General features: G+C 52.1%; 1 protein-coding gene across 3 annotated transcripts in view; it reads right to left on the bottom strand.

Annotated features, from left to right (window-relative positions):
* Positions 1-4194: 4194 nt before the first annotated feature.
* The window catches only part of ETS1 (ETS proto-oncogene 1, transcription factor), an 86769-nt gene continuing 66905 nt past the window's right edge, over positions 4195-24058 (bottom strand). For all 3 annotated transcript variants that reach the window (XM_064173196.1, XM_064173195.1, XM_064173194.1), the window contains 3 exons: positions 19485-19745; positions 5681-5799; positions 4195-4876 (listed from right to left, as the gene is read on the bottom strand). In XM_064173196.1, coding sequence (XP_064029266.1) covers positions 4661-4876; positions 5681-5799; positions 19485-19745 — 596 coding nt within the window. In that variant the 3' untranslated portion in view covers positions 4195-4660. The remainder of the gene's footprint in view (positions 4877-5680; positions 5800-19484; positions 19746-24058) is intronic.

The raw sequence follows: 24058 nt of genomic DNA, 5'->3' as shown, positions 1-24058 counted from the left end.
ACACAGCAGTGTATGAATGACTCCTCTTTAATTTCACAGGGTTTAAAATACGATATGAAATAAGGCTACAGTATATAAAAAACTCTCCAGCAAAATGATGTGCCAGCATCAGCAATGAAAACAACCCCCAGCCCCTCCTCTCCTTTCACAAGCCCAAGGCAGGAGGGACTTTATTTGTCTTTTTTTTTTTTTTCTTTTCTATTTTTTTTTATTTTCTTTTTTTTTTTGTTGTTGTTTGTTTTTGTTCTCTTTTTCTTTTTTCCTTTTGCATCCTCTTTATAAACCCAAACCAAAACAGGACGCACAGAGACACCCCCCACACACACCCCCACCCACACACACACATCGCTACATCTCTAAGCTACCTCAGCTCAGGTTGGTTAAAAAGCACCTGCTTTTTTTTTTGTTTTTCCTCTCCCCCCCCCCCTCCCCTCCCTCCCTTAATTCCTTTTTTAATCTCACTTTTAAAGCCTTTTCCCCACCCCCACTCCACCCCCTTTAAAAAATATAAATTATCTGAAAATACAAGTTGGAAAATAGTCAAACAGCACAATAAAACTCTCTCTCTCTCTCTCTCTTTTCCTTTCTTTCTTCTCTGATTATCAGTTTAACCCAACAGAATCCCACCTGGAAAACCAAAACTAAAGAAATAAACCCTTGGTTGTTGTTGGTTTATGTTACTGAGGCAGAGATATTCCATTAGAACATAGATTTGTACATAGATTTCTCCTCTGTTTTGACCTCTTTGGAATGTAAGACATCAGCTCACAGGTGTTATCTAGACCCTAGCAGAGAGCAGAGCACAGGCCAAGGCATCTCAAATTCTGCAGCTAAAGCCTACAGCTTGGCAGAAAACCCCTCCAGAAGAGCAAGAGTCAGAGGCTGGGGGGTGTTTCCTGCAGCACCTGAATGTATCAGCACTCAGGGCCCTCTTTTTTGGAGGAGGTGTTGGTTTGGAATGATGTGAGGTTAAGTCTTACATTATCTTATCTTTCTTGCCCTTTTTGGCTGTTTCACCACCACAAAATACCACCAAAAGCACCTGAGCCATTCCAAACCAAGACAAAATGACCTCATTTCCCAGAGACATCTGTAGCTCTTGAGGGTGAAGCTTGCTCCATGCAGAGAAACCAACACAAAACTGAGCTTCATCTCCAGCAGACCTCAGTCATCCTGCCCAAACCCATCCTTCTGGGTGTGGGTTAACCAAACTGCCATGGCCTTGAAGAAGAGTTTGGGTTCCAGCACATCCCTCACCAGAAGTCAGCAAGCAATTAAAAAGCAGAAAGAAAGAAAGAGAAAGAAAAGCAAATCTGCAAATTTCCAGTGTATAAACAGCACACAGCCCTCTCTGGGATGACCTCTGGGTTGGGAATGAAAGCAAAGAGGAAAAGAGAAGATGAGGAACCTGCTGTCTCTAGGAGTGACCCTTGCCTGGGGCACTCACACACAGGGATGGCAAACAGCCAGGAGAAGGGATGGAGAAGTTCCAGCCAGGGGCTACTTCCAAAAATCTGAGCTGCTTTCCACACCTTGCCCTTTCTAACCTCTAAATCACCTTTCCTGAATCACTGGGAACACACAGGTTTGGCTTGGGAACTGGGAAGGAATAAGCCTGGAGGAGCAGATGAGGGATTTGGCCTGGCAGAAGGATGGGGTGGTCCCTGAACCTGTGGTTCCTTCCATTGGGAGGGAAGGTTTATCCCTGTTTTCTGCTTGAGAAAGGCACTTCAGCTGCAGGAGAAGATCTAAGCAAAGCAGGAGGCATGTCCTGGGGCATAGAGTGGTGCTGAGGGTAGGAGATGAGGTGCCTGGCCTCCTGGCAGCACCTTTTCTGAGGTTGTGAAGGGAGGTTCTTCAAAGCACTACTAGAAGTAGCTTGTGGAGGGTAAGCTAAGGGCACTTTGCAGCTGCAAGTAGGGCAGCAACCCTGAATGCCTGACAAACTCCATCTGATTGCCAAAACTCCAGCCCAGACAGCATGTCCTGCTGGGAAGCTCTTCAGCTTCTCCTCCCCTGCACATTTCTGCGCTGTCACATCTTGCCTGACTCCCTTTTCACCCTGCTCAGCCCTGGTGACCCTCTGGTGGGGGGACCTCATCTGCAATGCATTTTTCTTTCCTCTCTCCAGCTCCACTGATCTGATTTCTCCCTGTTTGCCCGAGGGGCTGAGTTGAAGTTTAACTCCCCAGCGGGCAGTGTCCCTTTCCTCCTTTGGTGCATGCTTCTTTCACCTTCCTTTCATCCCCTTTTCCTTCTATTCCAGCCTACTCTTTCTTTGCATGTGCTCAGTGGAATGATGCACAGCCCCAGCCCCATCAGCTAACAGCCCACCTAAGAGCCTCCCCTACTTCACCCAACTCCTCCATCTCCTTTTGGCTGGAGCTCCTTCTTAGCCCACTCCTCTCCCCTCCACCATCACCTATTTAAGAATGCAGCAGTTTTGGGGCAGGCTTGCCCCAGAATGACCAGCTAGAGGGATGCAGAGGTGCTGAGTCCTCCCAACCCTGAAGGAAGTGGAGCCCAGATCCTCTGAGGACCACTTCACCCCTGGGTTGAGCTTCCCATCCAACACTGTCCCTCTGCATAGGAGTTACATGCCCAAATACTTTGTCTCTTTGCATGCAGTCCTGTGCTGCTGACCTGATAGAGAATCACTGCAGTTGGAAAAGATCTTTAAGGTCATCCAGTCCAACCACAACAGGTAGGCATCACTCAGACATCATTCCTGGGAGGTCTTCTCCCTGCCTCACACCCCCCACACCACTGTCTCACAGTGCCTCTGTAATGAACTCAGCTACCTAAACCACACAGACAGACAGACAGACAGACGACACAAAAAGAAGGTACTTTTGGTTCAAATGCTTAATACTGTCCTTTAAAAAGAAAACACCTGGTGGGTCTCAGGGCTGAAAGACCCCACTGGGCAGTTGGATCCACATGGATCCAGCCTCAGGGTTGTATCTACATAAGGAAATGTTCACCACCAGATCCTCAAACTCCCCCCAAGCCCACCCTGAAGGCATCACCAACCACAGCGCACCCCAGAAGTGCTGAGTGCAGCAGGAGCCACCCTGCATGCAAGAAGGTTTGGAGGAGAGATGCAGCAGCTCCCCCTGGGATTGATCCTGATCCACAGGAGCCCTCTCATTTACCCCAGGGACACCAGTCACAGGCCTCATGGTAATCACACCCCAGTCTGCAGGGCTGGGCTGACACAGAGTAATGAAGAAGCCATTTGCAAGGACTATTTCCTCTCTGCATGTTACACTCACAGCAGTAAGGACAGAGCTGGACAAAAGAGGAAGGAAAAAAAAACATTTCCCTTTGGTTTTTCAATGTTTTCCTGATTATTTTTTTCCTCCTCAGTCAACAAATTGCTTCCATTTAGCACATTCAGTGATCCTGTGGTCCAGTAATTCCACACCTTGGTGGTTCCATGGTTTGAGGATTCAATGACTCTACAAACTTCTCCCTTTTCCCCTCCAACAAAAAAGAAACCCCACAGCTTCTGAAAGCACCAAAGCACTTCTTGAGCCAAAAGAAAAGTCATTTGGAAAAGGCAAAAAGATGTTTTGGCCACACACCTTGGTTGGCTTATTGCCCTAAAACCAGCAGAAACCCACCCAAAAAAGTGGGAATTTCAACCAGCTTGACCACCAAATGGTCAAGTAAAGAGCATGGGGCTGGGAGTAAGAGTGGGACAACCTAGCCCAGCATCACCAGGAGCCACTTTGGAGTTAATTTTCCTTCACACACGAGTTGGAGATGTTGAGTTGTAGCTTTGCACCTCTCCAGCAGGGTCTAGATAAACTCATTCCTCCTTTTCCTCCTCACTGCCATAAAAACCTCTCTCTGCTGGCATAACAGAAACAAACACACACACACACACACACACAATATTGCAATACTGAGACCATCTTAGAGCTTAAGACTATTTAAAAACAACAGTTAAAAAAAAAAACCAAAATACTGGCACAAAATTTAATAAAATAAATTCTTTTTAACCAAAAAAAAAAAAATTAAAAAGGTTTTGATCCCTCCCAGCTAAAACAAAAAAGATTTTGCCCTGCATAGAGAAGCCAACAGCAAGGCCAAGGAACAAGAACGACAAAGAGTTCTTAGTTCTGTCCTGTATTGCCCCTCCCCGAAGCAGGAATATTTCCCCTTCATTTTCCTTCCCCCCCCCCCCCCAACTCCTTGCTTCCCAAAAGAGGTTTTGAAATGCTCAAATCCTAGGGAATGTCATTTCCTGGGGTTTTGGAGTCCTGAAGGGATCTGTTGGATGTTTTTTATGGTGGGGAGGGGTTTGGGTTTGAAGTGAGCTACATCCTTCTGGCTTTCTTTCCAACTCAGAACCTCACCTCCCTCCCTTGAAATAAAAAAAAACAGCATTAAAAAAAATACCTATATATAAAGCTCATCTTTTTCTCCAAACCTTTTTAGCTTCTGGCCCAAAGTTTGCCTTTTCCACCACCCTCTCTCTCTCTCTTTCCCAACATCCTCAAAGCAATCAGCCTGGAGTCGCTTCTGTGAACAACCAAGACGCAAAAAAAAACCCCGAAACACAAAACCCCCGAACCAGCGAAAATAAAACGCCCCAAGAAAAAGAACCAAGAGAACAAAAGTCTCAGCCACTGACTCCACCAGCTGGCTGCCTTCACTCGTCAGCATCTGGCTTGACATCCAGCATGGCGTGGAGCTCCTCGGGCGTGTAGCCCAGCAGGCTCTGCAGGTCGCAGACGAAGCGGTAGACGTAGCGCTTGCCGGCGGTCTTGTGGATGATGTTCTTGTCGTAGTAGTAGCGCAGACCGCGGCTCAGCTTCTCGTAGTTCATCTTGGGCTTGTTTTTCCTCTTGCCCCATCGCCTGGCCACCTGAGTGGAGGGGGTGAGGAGAGGCAAAGGTGGGTATTGCATGGAGGGAAAAAAAAACCCAACCCATCAGGCTGGCTTCAAAGGGAAGCTGTCCAGAAACAAGGTCTGTGCCTTTGAGGAGGGTGCGGAGGCTGCGCCAGGGGAGATTTAGGCTGGAGGTGAGGAGAAAGTTCTTCACTGAGAGAGTCATTGGGCACTGGAATGGGCTGCCCGGGGAGGTGGTGGAGTCGCCGTCCCCAGGGCTGTTCAAGGCAGGACTGGACGTGGCACTTGGTGCCATGGTCTGGCCTTGAGCTCTGTGGTAAAGGGTTGGACTTGATGATCTATGAGGTCTCTTCCAACCCTGATGATGCTGTGAGACTGTGATAATTAGGAGCTGGGTAAAGCAAGCTCCATGAAGTGACAGGAGCAGCTCTGCTCTGAGGACAGGCTACAAGAGTTGGGGCTCTGCAGGTATCCCTCTCATCCACACACATCCTTATTGAAGTGCTTTGGCATCAGGCCTCTCCTGACAGTGCTTCAGCTACATCCCCCCAACTTTGGGCACCAATTGTTGCTTCCTAGGCATGGCTGCAGCCCAATTTTTAGCCAGTTCTCAGCTGGGCTCTGATTCTTGTGGACTCCATCACCTTAAGGGCCTTTACCAACCAAAATGTTTCTATGATTCTTTGTCCTTCCTACATGAACTCAAGACCAGAACAAGCTGACTGGCCAAATCTCAGCCCTGAAAGGAGAAGGGGAGGGTTATCCACACTAACATCCCAGAGGAATTTAGGCTGTGCACTTCATTCTGGAGCACCATACCTCATCTGGGTCAGAAAGTTTGAATTCCCAGCCATCACCCGTCCAGCTGATAAAGGACTGACAGGACTTGTCAGTGAGCAGCTCCAGCAGGAATTGCCACAGTTGGATGGGTCCACTGCCTAGAAAGACAAAAGGGGGAAATAAAGACATCAATGCCAGGGAAACTAAGGCTCCTTTCACACCAGAGACAGATAAAACTCACTTGCAAGTGGTGCTCAATGTTAAAAACAAACCCTTTTATGATCCCCCCCCCCCCCCCCATCAGAGGCCACAGGGCAAAATCTGGGCTGAAGTGACAGGTTAAGAGTTAAATCCTGCAGGTAAAAGTGCTTCCTACTTGCAGCCAGAGCTGATTGTTCACACACTGGAATGCTTCACTTGGAGTTACATAAAGAGGATTATTTTCCTGGCATCTGAAGGAGGAGGAGACATTGTCTTGGCACAGGAGCATCACTGTTCCCTCTGGGCCAAAAAGCTGTTGGCCATGGTGTGAACTCCAGCAGACTCCTGCTCCCCGACCTTGACTCTTTGCTCCGTCGCTGTTTACCCAGAGAAGGAGGAGACCCAGGTAGGAAAATCATTTGGCCTCTTTCCAGGGCATGCTGCAGCATGGGCTGTGCCAGCTCATGGAGCTCAGGGTGGGGAAGACAAGGGCTGGCTGAGGCCTGGTGGAGCTCCCCATCGAGGTCTTGGCAAAGCCATATGCAAATCTGCCTGTGGTTGTGGTTCCCCTGATCAGAGAATCCTTCAGTTGGAAGAGACCTTTAAGATCATTGAGTCCAACCATTATCTAACTCTCCCAAGCCTGGTGCTGATCCAGCTGGAGAGCCACAAGCTTCCCATTCAGCCTCTCCTCACAACTCCACACTCCTTGTTTTGCCCCCATGGGTGCTAGTTTTGGCCACCAGCCATTTGCCTCGGGGTCCTGAGCCACGTCCAACCTGCAGCACCCTGCTGACAGCCCAGTCTGCCGCCCGGATTAATGGTGTACGTGGAGGGATTTCGTAATGCTTATCTCTCCTTTGTGCTCATGTCCCAGTCAGAAGGTAGAGGAGAGGCCCTCAGGCCAAAATCTCTTTTGATGAGCAATTTCCAAAGGTGGCCACACCCAGAGGATTGCACTTAGCTGCAGGCAACATGTTTCAGGAGAGGTCTTGCCACGGTTTAAATGCAGCTTAGAACATAAGCTAAAGGGTGATGGGGAAAGGAGGTAACTCCAGTTGGCAGCCACTCACAAGTGATGTTCCCCAGGGCTCAGTCCCTGGGGTCAGCTCTCTGCAGTAACTCTGCCAATGATCTGGACAAGGGGATGGAGGTGGCCTCAGCCAGTATGCAGATGACTTTAAAATGAGAGGGAGCACTGATCTGCTGGGGGGGTTGAGAGATCTCTAGAGGGATCTGGATAGACTGGGTGGATGGGCCAAGGCCACTAAGATCAGGTTCAACAAGGCCAAGTGCTAAGTCCTGCCACTTGGGTCACAACTACCCCATAAACAGGCCAAGCTTTGGGCAGAGCAGCTGGAAACTGCCCGACAGAGAAAGAGCTGGGGGGGGCTGCTCAACAGCCAGCTGAAGAGGAGCCACTGTGTGCCCACGAGGCAAAGAAGCTCAACAGCATCCTGGCCGCATCCTGGCCTGCGTCAGCAGTACTGTGGCCAACAGGACCACAGCAGGCAGTGTCCCTCTGTACTCAGCACTGGTGAGGCCACACCTTGAGTACTGGGTTCAGTTTTCTGGCTCTGACTCCAAGAAGGGCTGGAGCATGTCCAGAGAAGGGCAACAAAGCTGGGGGAGGGTCTGGAGAACAGGGCTGGGGAGAAGCAGCTGAAGGGACTGGGGTTGCTCAGCCTGGAGAAAAGGAGGCTGAGGGGAGACCTTCTGGCTCCTCACAACTGTCTTTTCCAGCCAAAGTGGTTCCTTCTCCAGCACGGCTGAAAATAAACAGAGCCAGAGGGCAGAGGAGGTGATTTACCAGCGGCAGAACTGCAGAGGGCTGGGACAGCAGGCTGGAGTAAATCCACCTGCTGACAGCAATGAGCAGGAGCTTCAAGCAGCGGGGAACAAAGCCTTGTCCTGAGCCAAAGGGGAAGGGAAGAGGCTGCTTCCACGAAGGACACTGGAGCTGTCAGCTGTGGCTGCGAGACAACCTGCTGAGGGCTCTTCCTCTTTTCCATGAGGTTTGAGATGACTCAAAAGAGGAGGAAATGAGAGAGCTGGCTCTGGGATGGAGGAATCGCCATGCCCCATCCAGCCTTCCTCAAAGTGTTTCCCTCCCAGTATCCCTAAGGAACAGCTCCAGGGTTCTACAGACCTGGGCTTTATCATAGACCTCAGGGTAGGACAAAGCAGGGAGCTGGCAGCACCTCTGCTGTAAATGGGAAGGTGACACACAGTGGGGAGAGGCTCCAGCCCTTGGGGCTTGCCAAGGCATTGACTCTATGACCACCCTCTCCAGCAGGATGGAGTTGGGTTATCCGTGCCAAAATGAGGGAGGAATGATGCTTTCTTCACCTCATCTGAAAGGGGAAGAGCCAAAAGCCTGGCCTGAAATGCCATCACATCTCAGTGCTTCAAGCTCTTTATAAGCAGGAAGCTTTACAGAGAAAACATTGGGGAAAGAAGGTTATTGTGGCAGCCTGAGATCCTGACAGGGAACTGCAGCTGAATTCACATGGGGTAGGTTTCTCCTGGCCCATCTGACTGAGCTCATCCAACACCCAGATCAGGTTGACAGAGGCACAGACCTAGAAGACAAGACTAAGCAACACCAAGTTCACCACTTTGCACTGATTCCATCCTGCCAAACCAAAGAACAGTTTGCTTTCTGTCCCTTCTCCAAAGTAAGACAGATGGAAACCTGGCTCCTAGATGCCATGCTGACAAAATAGCAGGGCACAGAGCCAGAGGGAGTCCACACAACTGGGATCAAAAGGAGAGAGGGGCAGGGTGGAGTTCAGCCTCTGCTTCCAAGGAATAAACAGACGAGAGGAAATGGCCTCAAATTCTACCAGGGGAGGCATAGGTTGGGCATGAGGAACACTTTTCTCCCTAATAGGGCTGGGAAGCCCTGAAGAAAGCTGCCCAGGGCAGTGCTGGAGTTCCCATCCCTGGAGGGCTGTCAGAGCTGCCTAGATGTGGTGCTGAGGACATGGTTTAGTGGTGATCTGGCAGTGCTGGGTTAATGGTTGGCTCCATGATCTTCAAGGTCTTTTCCAACCAAAACAATTCCATGATTCCAGGTTCTTGGGTAAGCAACTGCCTTCGAAACACCCTCGGGCCACTCTGGTTCTGCAGAAGCCTTTCAAGCTTTAAGTAACATTAACCCTGGCTGGTGCTTGCTGCTCACGGCTGGGCTGCCAGCTGGCATGCAGGGGCACCAGGAAGCCCAGGAATGTCTTGTCCTGTCTCCAGCAATGAGGTAGGGCTCCTGTCCCCGTGCTGGGTGCTGCTCTGCTGGGTATTTTGGGACTCTGAAGGAAGCAGTGTCATCCTTGGAACAGGGATTCCCAAGGTCTATTCTGGGCTGCCTGCGGGACAGGCGTAAAGCCCCAGCTTCTGCTGCCTTGGACGAGCAATTATCTCAAGAATGTGTTTACTGCTGGGCTCCAGGCATGTCCCAGCTCCTATAAACACACACCCTGCCAGAGGGGAACGGCACAAGCCCTGCAGATGTGCTGCTGCCCAACGGCTCCGCGACGGCAGCGAGCTTAGCTGGGAAAGAGGCCGCAAGAGCCACAGCCTGGCACCAGCCCCAGCCTGCCTGCCCCAGACCAGCTCTAGGGAGAGGGTGGGAAGGTGAAAGGCTGAGGGGAGGGGTGCTGCTGCACTGCCTGGTGGGGTGGCAGAGCTGCAAGGAGTTTTGGGAGGGCTACTGGTAGAGAGGTGCTGCTTTTGCCTGCTCTGCACACAGGTAAGGAGCACGAAAGGGTTTCAAGGTGACCCTTGGCTGATGCAGAGATGCCAACCCACCAATGCTGCATCCTCAAAGCAAGCTAGCATGAGGCTGCCAGCCTTGTCTCTACATCCCAGTCCTCCACCCTCCCTGGAGCTGGGAGCAGGGCCCATTTTCCAGCTCTTCCACGCATCCCCAGATGGACTGGAAATCCCCATTGGGATGCCTGGTCCTGATCATGGTACAAGCAGGCAGGGCCTCACCAACTGCCCCGTGGCCAACTGCATCCCACCACAGGACCTGTTGCCTTGCTTGTCCCCCGAAGCAACCACCACTGGAGCGCTCTCACCGCCTGCTTTTTGGCTGCAGCCCTGAGGCTGGGCTGGACACAAGGCAGCCTGTATGGCCCCACACATCCAGGGGGTTCCCAGATCCACAGAGGACAAGGGAGGACTCAGAGGCTGGTGGGATGTCCTCCCACTCTGCCGTGACCTCCAGCACCCGGGAAGGCTGCTAAGAATAGCACTGCCCCAGGGGCTCGCCCGCCCCACGGGGCCACAATGGGGACCCTGTCTGGCCTTGGGTGGCACTGAACAGGGTCCTTCAGTGGGGACTGTCACACCCCAGGAATTCTTCTGCGTCAGGGGGAAAATATGTCTCCTAAGCCGGATGAGGGCCAGCTGCTCTGGTGGGAATGGCTGGCTGAGTGGAGCCTTCTCTGCACCAGGCTTCTGGTGGCACCCATGGGTGTCCCCACAGCAAAGGGTTTCGTGTCATGCCACCCCTGCACCAACCTCCCTTGGTTGGGACTGGAGACCATAGAATCATAGCATGGTTTGGGTTGGAAGGGCATCTTTTGAGGTCATCTAGTCCAACCAGCCTGCAAGGACATCTGCAGCTACAGCAAGCTGCTCACAGCCTCAACCAACCTCACCCAGAAGGGATCCAGGAACGGGGCATCCCCCACCTCTCTGGGCAGCCTGGGATGGGGTCTCACCACCCTCAGTGCCAAGAATTTCCTCCCTCCCCTCCAGTTTAAATATCCTGCTTTTAGTTTCAAACCATCAGCCCTTGTCTTGTCACAACAGGCCCTGCTGAAAAATCTGTTCCCAGCTTTCTGGTGCTCAAAGGCCACCAGAAGATCTCCCTGGAGCCTTCTCTTCTCCAGGCTGAACAAGCCCAACTCTCTCAGCCTGACCTCACAGCAGAGGGCTTCCAGCCCTGCCAGCACTTCTGTGGCTTCCTCCTGCCCCACTCCAGGAGGTCCCTGCCTTTGCTGTGCTGAGGACTCCAGCGCTGGCTCCAGCACTGCAGGTGGAGTCTCACCAGAGCAGAGGGGCTGAACCACCTTGTTTAACCTTCTGACCAGAGCTTTTCTACCACTTTCCTGCTCATTGGTTCTGGAGGGATTTGAAACCAAACTGCACAACGGGCACTTTCACTGCTGCAGTGCTGCTGGTACCACCCAGCTGGGGCAGAGTGGCATCTGTGCTGAACTTGAGAGGGCACCACCCAAACCACGTCATCTCTGGAGACGGTTTCACACCCCCACTCCTCTCAACGGCCTTCTTTGGTGGTGGTTTGTGTGCTTTTTTTTCCCTCCTCCTTTCAAACAGTAAGAAGTCAAAGGAAAAAAAACAAACAAACCCCAAACCTGCTGAAAGTGCCCCCAGCAGCACACCGAAGTTCTGCACCCTGTGGTTTGTGGTTCCAACCCAACAAAACAACTGGGCACAGTCTCCAAAACAGCCCTCACCTCCCTCAGGAGCCCGCCCTGCCCGAGCCCCCTCCGAGGGCACTGTGGCACTGAAGGTCCCCAGTTGCTCTCATTGCACTCAGGGACAGCAAACCTCCTTCCCATGGCTCTCTTGTTGGACCAAGCCCAACCCCAGCTCTTGCCCAGAGTGGTGTTGGTAGCCATGGCACCATCAAGTGCTGGCTTTGCGTGGGTGGGACGGCAGCAGTGAAGCTTCACAAAGAGCAGGCATAAGAATGTGAGAGAGGACCCAGGGTGCAGCTTCTCTGGGGAACCACATGGCCTCTGCCACCTTTACAGACAGCAGAGCAGCCAGGTGAGCCTCTGCCACCTTTACAGACAGCAGAGCAGCCAGGTGAGCCTCTGCCACCTTTGCAGACAGCAGAGCAGCCAGGTGAGCCTCTGCCACCTTTATAGACAGGGGAGCAGCCAGGTGAGCCTCTGCCACCTTTACAGACAGCAGAGCAGCCAGGTGAGCCTCTGCCACCTTTACAGACAGCGGAGCAGCCAGGTGAGCCTCTGCCACCTTTACAGACAGCGGAGCAGCCAGGTGAGCCTCTGCCACCTTTACAGACAGTAGAGCAGCCAGGTGAGCCTCTGCCACCTTTATAGACAGCAGAGCAGCCAGGTGAGCCTCTGCCACCTTTACAGACAGCAGAGCAGCCAGGTGAGCCTCTGCCACCTTTACAGACAGCAGAGCAGCCAGGTGAGCCTCTGCCACCTTTACAGACAGCAGAGCAGCCAGGTGAGCCTCTGACACCTTTACAGACAGCAGAGCAGCCAGGTGAGCCACTCTGGCCAGTTCTGCTTTCCTGAAGCACCTCCTCTGTTCCAAGGGTGGCTATACTGGGAGGACTGGTGGCACTCCAGAGGCACGTGACAAAGCACAAGGGGCTTTGTGAACTTCACATCTCCCCCTGAAGGTGGTTCTGTAGGCCAAGAGTTGCTGTGCAACCCTCCAGCTTGTTGCTGGAAGGAGCCACGAGGCCACAGTTGCTGCTGAGGAGCAACTGCTGGTGGCTGCAGCAGCTCTGGTGAGACCTGAGCTGCTGTCACAGATGGGCAGCCTTGCATGGGGCTGATTTCCCCGTTGCTTGCACATGTCTGGCAGCTGGAGCAGAAGGCACCAAACCAACCCTGAGCCCCACCCTACAGCTCCCCACCTTGGGGAGGTGAAAAGGACCCGTGGAGTTTCTGCACCAAAGGCAGAAAGCAGGCAGGAGCTGCTGGCTGCTCTCACCTGAAGTTACCCTGCATGGGCAGCTAAAAGGGAATGACCCAGAGGTCACAACATCCCTAGATGGCACAGGGGACAGAGGTGCCAGCAGGAAGGGTGCTGATGTTTCTAGGAAAGCTGCTTGCACAGACTGGATGTCAAGGACAGAGAGCAGCCCTGTGGAGAAGGTCTTGGAAGTGCTGGGGGTGCAAAGCTGAACAGGAGCCGGCACCAAGCGCTGAGAGCACAGCCTCAGCCAGTCCTGGGCTGATCCCTGGCAGTGTGGGCAGCAGGGGCAGAGAGGGGATTCTGCCCCTCTGCTGCATTCTGCTGAGACCCCCCCCTGCAGTGCTGGGGCAGCTCTGGGGTCCTCAGCGCAGCACAGACAGGGACCTGTTGGAGTGCAGGCAGAGAAGGCCACAGCAGTGCCTGTGCTGTGAGGCCAGGCTGAGAGAGTTGGGCTTGTTCAGCCTGGAGAGGAGAAGGCTCCAGGGAGACCTCCTGGTGGCCTTTCAGGACTTAGAGAAAGCTGAGGACAGATTTTTTTAGCAAGGGGTGGTGGTTTGAAACTAAAAGAGGAGATTCAGACTGCAGAGAAGGAAGATGTTTCTTTACAGCAAGCATGGTGAGAGCCTGCCCCAGGTTGCCCAGAAGGGTAAAAGCCTGATCCCTGCAACTATTGCAGGTCAGGTTGTCTGGGGCTCTGAACAACCTGCTCTAGCTGCAGATGTCCCTGCTGGCTGCAGGGATGTTGGACTAGATGATCTTTGAAGATCCCTTCCAATCCAATCCATGCTGTGATTCTATGATCAGCAGTCCAGGAAGGCAGCTGCTGGTGGATGTTTGGATGCTGCTGAGCACAGCCCATCCAGGAAGCTTACTCGTGGGATCTTCAGGCCAGCAGCACAAGCAAGAAGACAAGGAGAAGCAGCACCCAGGCTCTCTAGAGAGAGCTCACTTTCTGTGGCACCAGCTGCTTGCTTTCACTTCTGTGTCCCAGATGAGCATCACTCAGAAGCAGAGGCTTGTAGAAGCCTTCAGGCTCTGCACCACAGTTTGGACAGGGCAGATGGGTCGAGGAGGACGGTTTGGGCCCTATCAACATGGTGCTGTGAATGCTGACAGCAAGGGTCAGGGTTGGGGCTGGATTGGGCCAAACCATGCTCGGGTGAGATAGGATCTGTGAGAGGTGGCTACTCCCTGCAGTACCTTCTGCCTTCTTTCAGAGCAGCCCGATAAGAAGATAGCATCGATGTGTGCAAAGGCAGACCTCAGGTCATGTGTGATGTTAGCTGGGAGGGAGCAGTAACTCTTTAGGTGCTGGGGTGGTCCCTAAAGACGTCAGAAACCTTCTAACTGGGTCCACAAGAAAGGACAGCAGCCCAAATTCAAACTCAGCCTTGCAGAGGAGGGCTGAAGGCTTGGTGGGCACTCACATTATCTTTCCCATCCCTCTTCCCTCCCTTCACCTCCCAAGCACCAGAGGAAGGGCTCTGCTCCACCTCTTGAGCTCTGTGGAGCAGCAGCTCAGTACATCACAGCTCTGCTGTGGTGGCAAGGCAGAGATGGAAAGCTGCAGCTTGCACAGGCCACGCTGAGGTCCTACACACCACAGAGCAGACACCAGGGCTCGGCTCTCTAAAGCCACCCATGTGCTTTGGGGTGCTCAAGAAAAGCTGAGAACACTTCAGCCCCAAGTGGCTATGGCCAACCACAGGGTCAGAGAGAGGGTCTGAACCTCTGCTGGACCTCTATCACCAAGAGGACAGCAGGACAAGGAGGTCAGAGTAGCAGAAAAATGAATACAGGGCAGAAAGGACAAAGATCAGTGTGGTCAGACCCACACTACTGAACTACAGTTTTGTTGGACTGGGTGCAGAGGAGGACAAAGAAGGTGGTGAAGGGTCTGGAGAACAGGTCTGGTGAGGAGCAGCTGAGGGAACTGGGGTTCTTTAGTATGGAGGTGGAGGGAGCAGCTTCTGGCTCTCTACAGCTCCCTAAAAGGAGGTTGGAGCCAGGTGGGTGTTTGTCTCTTGTCCCAAGGAACAAGTGATAGGACAAGAGAAAACTGCCTGAAGTTGTGCCAGGGGAGGTTTAGGTTGGGCATGAGGAACAATTTCTTCCCCAGAACGGTTGCCAAGGGCTGGAACAGGCTGCCCAGGGCAGTGGTGGAGTCACCACTCCTGGAGGGATTTCACAGCCACGTGGTGCTAAGGGACCTGCACTGATGGCCTAAGGGTTGGCTTTGATGATCTGAAAGATCTCTGCCAACCCAAATCGTTCTCGTTTCTGTGATTCATTCACATACTGTCAGGTCTCAGGATCTCAGTGGCCACAGTGGCTGTCAGAGGCAGTGGCTTGCAGGATGCAGCTATGGCACAGCTGCAAGCAGGGCTGTGGGTGGCACAGAGGCAAAGCTGAGCTTGGTTTAGCCCAGCTGGGCTCAGATATGGAGGGATCAGGCATGAGCCACCCACTCACAGCAAGCATTGCATGAATGATGGAGTTTAACCTGAGCTGAGAGCTCAGCTAAGCCAGCACCAGGTTTAGGACATCTGCCTGCAGAGAAGACACATCCTGACACACCACCTGCCTACATTTCATAGAGCCAGGGAATGGTTTGGATTGCAGGAGACCTTTCAAGTTTATCTGGTCCAAATCCTCTGCAGCCAGCAGGGACATCTTCAACTAGAGCAGGTTGCTCAGTGCCTCATCCAACCTGGGCTGGAATGGTTCCAGAGATGGGGTTTCTACTACCTCTCTGGGCACTGTCTCATCTCCTCTGGCACCAAACATTTCTTCCCTATATGTGAATTTAGCAGCTAATTTGTCTCTCTTTCCTAGATCATGTCAAACAATGCCTCCATGTAAAGCTCAAGCTGGCCAAGAGCTGTCTCCAGAACTAGAGAGGTCCAGAGCTGCCTCTCCTTGCAGCCATGAAAACCAAAGTTCACCAACCCCTGAGCAGCTACATTTCTCCTTCAAAGAGAAGATAAGAAAGTTGCATCAACTTCTATCCAAGCAACCATAGCAACTTGTTAATTTAGGTCAAGATGTGGGGGTAGATAAGGGAGCTCTGAAAAGCTGCTTCTGAGCTGGGCGAAGAACACATCAAACGCAAACAGAGCTTCCGCCAAAATGCACCTCCTCACCAGAGCAGGCACCTCTGGGGGCAGATACCATCAGAGATCTGCCCTGGCTCTGATAAAGCACTGGGCCACCTCCCTGGGCCACCAGCAAAACAGGCACTTGCTAACAAAAGCTGAACGATGCTGTCAAGTTCTGAAAGTCAACACAGGCAGCCCTGGTGAGGGAGGACATGGTGTGCCCAGAGAGCCTTGGAGGTCATGGTATGCCTAGAGGGTCCTGGGGAAGGAGGACATGGTATGCCCAGAGAACTCTAGAGAAGGAGGTCATGGTGTGCCCAGAGAGCCCTGGAGAAGGAGGCCATGGTGTGCCCAGAGAGCCCTGGAGAAGGAGGTCATGGTGTGCCCAGAGAGCCCTGGAGAAGGAGGTCATGGTGTGCCCAGAGAGCCCTGGAGAAGGAGGCCATGGTGTGCCCAGAGAGCCCTGGAGAAGGAGGTCATGGTGTGCCCAGAGAGCCCTGGAGAAGGAGGCCATGGTATGCCCAGAGAACTCTAGAGAAGGAGGCCATGGTGTGCCCAGAGGGCCCTGGAGATCATGGTGTGCCCCAGGCTTCAGGCTTCTAGCTCTGACAGGTGCCCAGCTTGGCACTTGTGTTGTCATGCTGAGGGGCCTGGAGCGTCTCTGTGAGGAGGACAGACTGAAAGACCTGAAACTGTTTAGCCCAGAGAAGAGCAGCCTGAGAGGGGATCTGATCACTGCTCAGCAAGAGCTAATGGGCGAGGGGCAAGAAGATTGGGATGGACTCTTCTCAGTGGTGCCCAGTGATAGGACAGGGGGCAATGGGCACAAACTGGAACCCAGGAGCTTCCATCTGAACGTGGGGAGAAAATTCTCTGGTGTGTGGGTGCTGAGCCCTGGAGCAGGCTGCCCAGAGAGGTTGTGGAGTCTCCTTCTCTGGAGAGATTCCAAACCCACCTGGACATTGTGACCTGGGCAAGCTGCTGTGAGTGTCCCTGCTTTAGCAGGAGGATTGGATGATCTCCAGAGGTCCCTTCCAACCCTCACAACGCTGGGATTTGGGGATTCCATGCCTGTTGGGTGCTTCAATGGCCAGTAGACATGAGCTTGAGGCACCATTTGAGAAAGACAAAGCAGAGGTCCTGGTCAATTTGGGACCCTGGACTGGTGTAAATGCTCTGCTTGCCTGAAGGCTCCACCTCCTCACCAGAGCTGGAAACAGAACTCAGCCTTAGAGTTCCCCTGCTCTGGCTGCTAGACAACACTTCCTCCTCTGAGTAGACTAAAAGCAATGCAAAGCAAAGCAAAAAAAGAAGAACCTGTGAGTTCTGCCTTAGCCTCCCCACACTTCGTGCTCAGCTGGCCCCAGAGGTCCAAGCACTTCTTGGTGGCCAGCCTGGGTTAGCTTTTTGCTGCAGAAATACAGCAGGGCTCCCAGCTCTCCTGCATGAAGTTAAACCAAACTGTTCTCTCTGACTCACTCTCGTTGTGACCTGCTTCCACAGCAACCCACCCTTGCTTTGCACTCATCCTGGGCTCCTTTTGCTCAGAAAACATGAGGTGCTGATGGGTAGAAGGGATAGAGGTCATCTCTGGGGTCACAGGTCAGCAAGGATTCAGAGATCCATAGAATGCTTTGGCTTTGAAGGGATATTAAAGATCATTCAGTTCCAGTCCCCTGCTATGGGCAGGGACACCTCTCACTGGCCCAGGTTGCTCATCCAGCCTGGCCTTGAGCACCTCCAGGGAGGTTGTGGAGCACAGAATCACTCTATGTGATCAAAGATGTGTCTCACTTCCCAGAGATTGCTCCTCATGGTAGGTGCAAGCTGTGGTGGTTTGAGGACTGAATTGTTGCTCAGCAGCCTTTGGAGCAAGCCAGCAGTGCTCCAGCTCAAGGATTTCCAAGTGACTGCTGCTTCTCGAAACCCCTAATGTTCCTCTCCCCATTTCAAGTCTCTCAAGTGAAGCAGTGGACACCATCAAACCCCACCACTTATTGATCACACCAAAACTCCTGAGCCAAGGAATTATCTTCCCAGCTCCAAAGGGGGTTGGGAATGAGGTAAAGGAAAATGTTAGGCAGCGCAGAGAGTCTGGAAGTGTGCTCTGGTATTGCAGTAAGGGAATTGTCCTCTTCTCCATGGCACAGATCCAAGGACACTCTTTGGGGTGTTAATATTCCTTGGCAAAGCACCAGCTCCAGCCTCCAAAGTTGGCTACTTGCTGCTGGAGGGGGCTGGGAATGTTGCCTTGCTATGGGAGTGGCTCTTCTCCATCAGCTACAAGGAAATGTTGAGGGGGAAACATCTGGCTTGGAAAATCCAGCTCCTGGTTTTGCCTCCCATGCCTCAGTTTCCCCAGCTGATAATCACAGAATCATGGAATTGTTTGGGTTGGATGAGACCTGTAAGACCACTGAGTCTAACTGTTGAGCCAGCACTGCCAGGTCACCACCAAATCGTGTCCCTCAGCACAACATCTCCAAGGCTTTGCAAATCCTCCAGGGCTGAAGACTCCACCACTGCCCTGGGCAGCCTGTTTGAGGCTGCATAAAATGCAACCAAGGTTCCTGCCCAGGCACTGAGTACCCCAAACACTCCCACAGAGTGTAGGAAAAGGCAGAAATAGAGCTAAGACCTGAAAACTCTGCTCACTGATCTCTTTTCTTAGGAACCTGTGTGGCACAGTGGAGGCTGGTGTCTGTCTCAGGCCTCTGCTACCACTTGTGTCTCTCCACACCACCTTCCCCCAGCCAAAAAGCCATTCAGGAGTTGCAGAGCACTCTTTGGTTGTGCATAGACCTGGTGGAAAGGGACTCGTTCAGCAGGCAGGGCTGAGCTTTGCTCCCAGCTTGAAGCTACAGCGACAAACCACTTCCTTTTTTACACACAGCTCCTAAAATTATCTCCCCACCTCGCTGCATCTCTCTCTGCCCTCAGAAAAAACTCAGTGAGCTGTGTGTGGGAGGAGATTTTGGGGACAGTGGCACCTCAGGATCTGCTCTGAGCCTCTTTGATGATCTTTATCTGCACAAACTATTTTGCTCCTCCACAGCTGCTGCCAGCTGGGGCAGGAGAGATCAGAATGTACGAGGGAGAGAGGAGCTGGCAGCAGGCTGCCCTGTGGATTGCACTCACAGCACAGGGAAAAGACATGGCATAGAAGGACTGGAAAGGATTATCTCAGCTTTAGCTGGAAGCCACATCCCACCAGGTTTCTCTCCGTGGAGATGCCAGATTGCTGGAGGGCTGTCATGTAAAAAGCAGGAGTTTCCATGGCCTATCACCTCATCTTTCCCAGGGTAGGGAATGGAAAATGTTTGGGGCTGCTTTGGCACCATCCCATCTCTGCCTCACACCAAGGTAAAGAGCAAACCCAAGTGTTTCCTCCATGTCCAAAGAGGAGCAGATCATTTCACATCACACCTGGCCATGCCCAGGGTGGGAAACCACCAGCACGTGGCCAGCACGTTGCATAGAAGTGTCAGAGGGGGAAATGAAGGCTCTGGTCTGCCTCCTGCTCCAGCAACACAAAGCAGCTCCTGCGAGCCCTGTCTGGGTGTGAACATGAGGCATCAGATGCCCACACTCAGCCAGGTCCTGCACCCTCCAGGAGGTCTGCCATGCCCAGGCTTGAAGGACAGGCAGCTTTGGAGGGCTGAGTGCTCTCAAGTGTGCCCACATGTGTGGCTGACCTCAAAAGATCCCCCAAACCCCCTCAGTCTCAGAGGGAGGGCAGCCCAAGGACCCTGAGGGCTTTTCCCTCCACTGAGGGGGAGGTTCCAGCCGAGGTGGCCAGCAGAAGGGAGGTTCCCCGAGGAGCAGGAGCCTACCTGTGTAGCCAGCCAGGGCAGCAGCAGGGATGACAGGCTTGTCCTTGTTCATGTCAGCCCGATCTCGAACATAGTCCTTGAAGGTGCCCTTGGGCTTGTGGCTGGGCAGGGCAGCAGGGTAGTCCTCTGAGTCGAAGCTGTCATAGGAGGGCACACGCTGCAGGCTCTGGAAGGAGGACTGACTGCTCCAGGACTGCGTCAGGCGGTCGCAGCTGTCGTAGCTCTCTATGCTCTCAAAGGAGTCCTGGCCACCCAGTTTACCTGGCAAGGAGGGGAAGGGGATGTCAGACGTGCCTGGACAGTTTGCCATGCCTGGGAGGAGGATGTTTGCTAGCAGAAGGTAACCAGGTGAATGTGGCCACCTCCCACCATGCCTCATCTCCAAGTAAACTCAAAATGATGGCCTGAGATTGGGCTACTTTTATCAACTTCATAATTCTTCACTGGACTATCTGAGCCTTGGAGAAGTTCAGGCAGCAAAGCAAGGCAGAACCAAAGAGAAAAGCCAAAGTCCTGACTCTCTACCCAAGAGTGATGCCTGAGGCTAGCTGCAAATTGTCCTCTGTGTGAAAAAGGCAATGGCTGATAAATGGTGAACCCCTTCAGGCAGATATTGAAGGCTCAGTTCAGGTGGCAAAATGTCTTGCTCTTGTGCTGAAGGCCATGAGTTTCTAGTAGCTCCCACATTATATCTGCCAGCCCCATATAAGTGCCACTCAGGCACATAATCATAGCATCATAGAATCATAGGATGGGTTGGGTTAGAAGGGACCGCCAAGAGTCCTTCAGTCCAACCCCCTGCAGTCACAGCAGGGACATCCTCCACTAGAGCAGGTTGCAGAGCCTTGTCAAGCCTCACCTTGAATATCTCCAGGGATGTAACCTCAACTATCTTCCTGGGCAACCTGTTGCAGTTTTCCAGCACCCTCATGGTGCAGAGCTTGTTCCTAACATCCAACCTAAATCTGCCCTATTTTCAAACCATTGCTCCTCACCCTATCCCTGCAGGTCTTTGCAAACAGTCCCTCTGCAGCCTTCTTGTACCCTTCAGGTACTGAAATTGTTTTGGTTGGAGACAACCTTTAAGACCATGGAGTCCAGGCATTAATCCAAGGGCACTGGACACTCAACTGCTTTACTTGTGAGGTTTCCTATGAAACTACAGGGCAGCCTTTTATTGCCATATGTTACAAACAGCTTCCACTCCCCAGATCCCCAACCAGCAGCAGATTTGATGGAAGAGGAGAGCAAAAGGCTGAGAGCTCAAACAGCTCTTTTTCCAGTTCTGGTTAAGGTGAGCACAGCTGGGTTATATCAAGGCTGCTCTCTGGGGTATTTTTAGTAAAGACCAGAACAGAGGAGGCCAGATGCTCAGCAGTGGTATGCTGCTTTACACCCACTGGAGACAGCACAACTCTACCCCTCTGTGCTGAAAGCAGAGAGCTAAAAAAAGGCTCCAGAGAACAAACTGCAGTGGTTCTCTCTGATCTCCCTGTACGCTGCCGATTGCTCAACATCTTTACTGACAAACCAAGAGTGTAACAGGATCATTCAAGTTCACTAATTTCCCAAACTGGGCTAAAAACAGCTGCTGGGGATTGTGCAAGAACTCCTGGAGAAGTTTCCATTGGCAGAGCTACCAGGCAGCTTGGGCCCAGTGAGTAAATCCCAGGGGGGCAGGAACGTGGAAGGACGCTGGCACGCTGCAAGTGTTTGTTGTGTCGTAGCTTGAAGAGCACTTGCTGCAGAAAAGCTTCACCACTGTGGGCTCTGCCCTCAGGGCTGGCCCAGAATCACTTCCAGTTTGGAGCCACCAGCTTGGTTCTGTTGGAAATATCCAGGCTTTGAGCTGGGTTTAGGGGGTTTGTCTTTTAGTTTTCTTTGAGAGCTGCCCTCCAGGCATTCCCTGAATGCTGCAGGGGGAGAACCTATGGACCATTAGGGGGAAGGGTGGTGGAACACTGAAACAGGGTGGTGGAACACTGGACAGGGTGGTAATACACTGAAACAGGTTGGTGGAACACTGGACAGGGTGGTAAAACACTGAAACAGGGTGGTGGAACACTGGACAGGGTGGTAAAACACTGAAACAGGGTGGTAGAAGACTGGACAGGGTGGTAATACACTGAAACAGGTTGGTGGAACACTGGACAGGGTGGTAGAACACTGAAAGGGGTTGGTGGGACACTGGACAGGGTGGTAGAACACTGGCACAGGTTGCCCAGTTTGTTGATGCAAGCCTCATCCCTGGATACATTCCAAGTCAGGCTTGATATGGCTCTGGGGGACCTGATCTAACTGGCAACGTCTCACTGCAGGGGGGTTGGACTAGATGACCTCTACAGGTCCCCTCCAACCCAGCCCATTCTGTTATTGAAAGAGAATGAAGCCCACTGCACGTCCCTCCAGCACCACCACTTCCCTGAAAAGCATGAGCTCACTTAGAAAAAGAATTTCCAGCCCTCTAAATTTAAGCTGCCAGATGAACAGCCGCAGAGTTGAGGACGTGACTTGGGTCATTTCATTGAGAATTTACCTCACTTTGACCTAAAGAGTGGAAAACTCAGACCTTGCATCTACTCAGGAGAAGCTTGTTATGCATTTGGCAGCTGCACTTTCCAACCAGACTGATAAGGCAAAGCGAAACAACTCCTGTGGGACAACAGAATTAACTCCTAAAGCCCAAAGAAAAGCAAAAGGCAACTGTCTGGAAAACCTTCATCCAGCATTTCCCACTGCTGAAACATCTCAATGCCAGACAGACTAAACTTTTCACACAGTGGAAGGTAAAGATGCAGAAACATCAATTAACTGCACTCTGCTTTATGTCAAGGCTTTGCTACACCACCCTGGGAGGATTTGTGCCACCCAAAGTCCTCTCCACGTGGCTGAAGTATAGCCTTAGTCTATGCACAGCCATAGTCTGTGCCACCTCGCTGCAAGAAGGACATTGAGGTGCTGGAGTGGGTCCAGAGAAGGGCAACAAAGATGGGGAAGGGTCTGGAGAGCAGGGCTGGTGAGAAGCACCTGGGGAACTGAGGGTGTTCAGCCTGCAGAAAAAAAGGCTGAAGGGAGACTTCATTGATGTCTACAACTCCCTGAAAGGAGGCTGGAGCCATGTGGAGCTTGGTCTCTTCTCTGTGGTAACAAGTGATAGGGCAAGAAAAAAGTCATAGAATGGCTTAGAGATCTTGGAGATCGTCTGCTCCAACCCCCTGCCATGGGCAGACTCATCCAACCTGGCCATGAACACTCCCATGGAGGAGGCATCCACAGGCTCCCTGGGCAACCTGTGCCAGACTCATCCAACCTGGCCATGAACACTCCCATGGAGGAGGCATCCAGAGCATCCCTGGGCAACCTGTTCCAAAGTCTCACCATCATTGTACTGATGAAGAAATGGCCTCAAGTTCCACCAGGGGAGGTTTAGATTGGATATCAGAAGAAACTTCTTCACTGAAAGGCTTCTCAAGCCCTGAACCAGGCAGCCCATTGAGGTGGTTGAAACCTCATCCCTGGAAGTGTTCAAAATAAGTGCAGACAGAGCACTTCAAGACATGGTTTAGTGGCCATGGAGGTGTTGAGTTGATGGTTGGAGTCCATGACCTTAAGGATCTTCTCCAACCTTAACAATTCGATGGTTCTAGGATTACTTCAGCTGCAATCGTTATGTGCAAGTGTTGGTTAACACTGGAGCCCAGGCCTCTGTCTTCCCTCCCCTGGAGCTCTTTGAGGCTTGCCAGTGAGAACAGGCTCAAGGTAGAATTGCAAAAGCATGCCTGAATCATTGCGTGCCAGTGAGAAGGATTATGAAATCACCTATGCTAAAGAAAAGGTCAAGAAAAGGGGAAGATACTGCTGAAAGAGCCAGAAAAACAACTTCAGGAAGAGAAGCTTACCTAAAATTATAACATTACTGACTCTTCTGGCTCACCCTACCATCTAAATCACCTCTCATTTAACACCCAGCTGGCAGGAGCAGAGGTAATGACACAAATAACAACTTTCCTGTCATTCACTCTCCCAGCTCAGATAAAGAAAAAGAGGATGAGCAACTTCAGATGAGCTCCACTGAGATGGAGCAGACCTGCAAAGAGGCTCAGGCTTTCACAGGGAGCCAGCACATCTTCAGATGAGCTCCAATGAGATGGAGCAGGGCTGCAAAGAGGCTCAGGCTTTCACAGGGAGCCAGCACATCCTTCAGCTCTGCTTGCTGGGTGAGTGAGTTTAGATGTTCCACATCAAACCTGGCTCACAGCTCCTGTGATGAATTTGAGGCATGGGGACACCTGGATTCTATGGCAGGCAGGTGACATCTCTTCCCTGTGCCTCAGGTCCCCTGCTTGGAATCAGGAGATAATGATAGCCCTTTGTAAGTGACTTTGAGGTCTGTGGGTTGAAGTCTTGCCTTGAATATATACTCTGAGCTTTGCATGAAGCATCTGGGCCCCATGTGCTCAGAATTTCATGATATTAATTGAAAAAGCATTTGAGCTCAGCTCCTCAGAAGTGTTTAGGGGTTTAAAGCCCACCAGCTGAAACAGGAGTCCTGTATCTGTCACCCTCTGGAGCTG

The sequence above is a fragment of the Pogoniulus pusillus genome, chromosome 38 (assembly GCF_015220805.1).
Source record: "Pogoniulus pusillus isolate bPogPus1 chromosome 38, bPogPus1.pri, whole genome shotgun sequence".
NCBI lineage: Eukaryota > Metazoa > Chordata > Aves > Piciformes > Lybiidae > Pogoniulus > Pogoniulus pusillus.
Note: the sequence above shows the minus strand (reverse complement) of the source record. Positions and strands in the feature narration are given on the sequence as shown.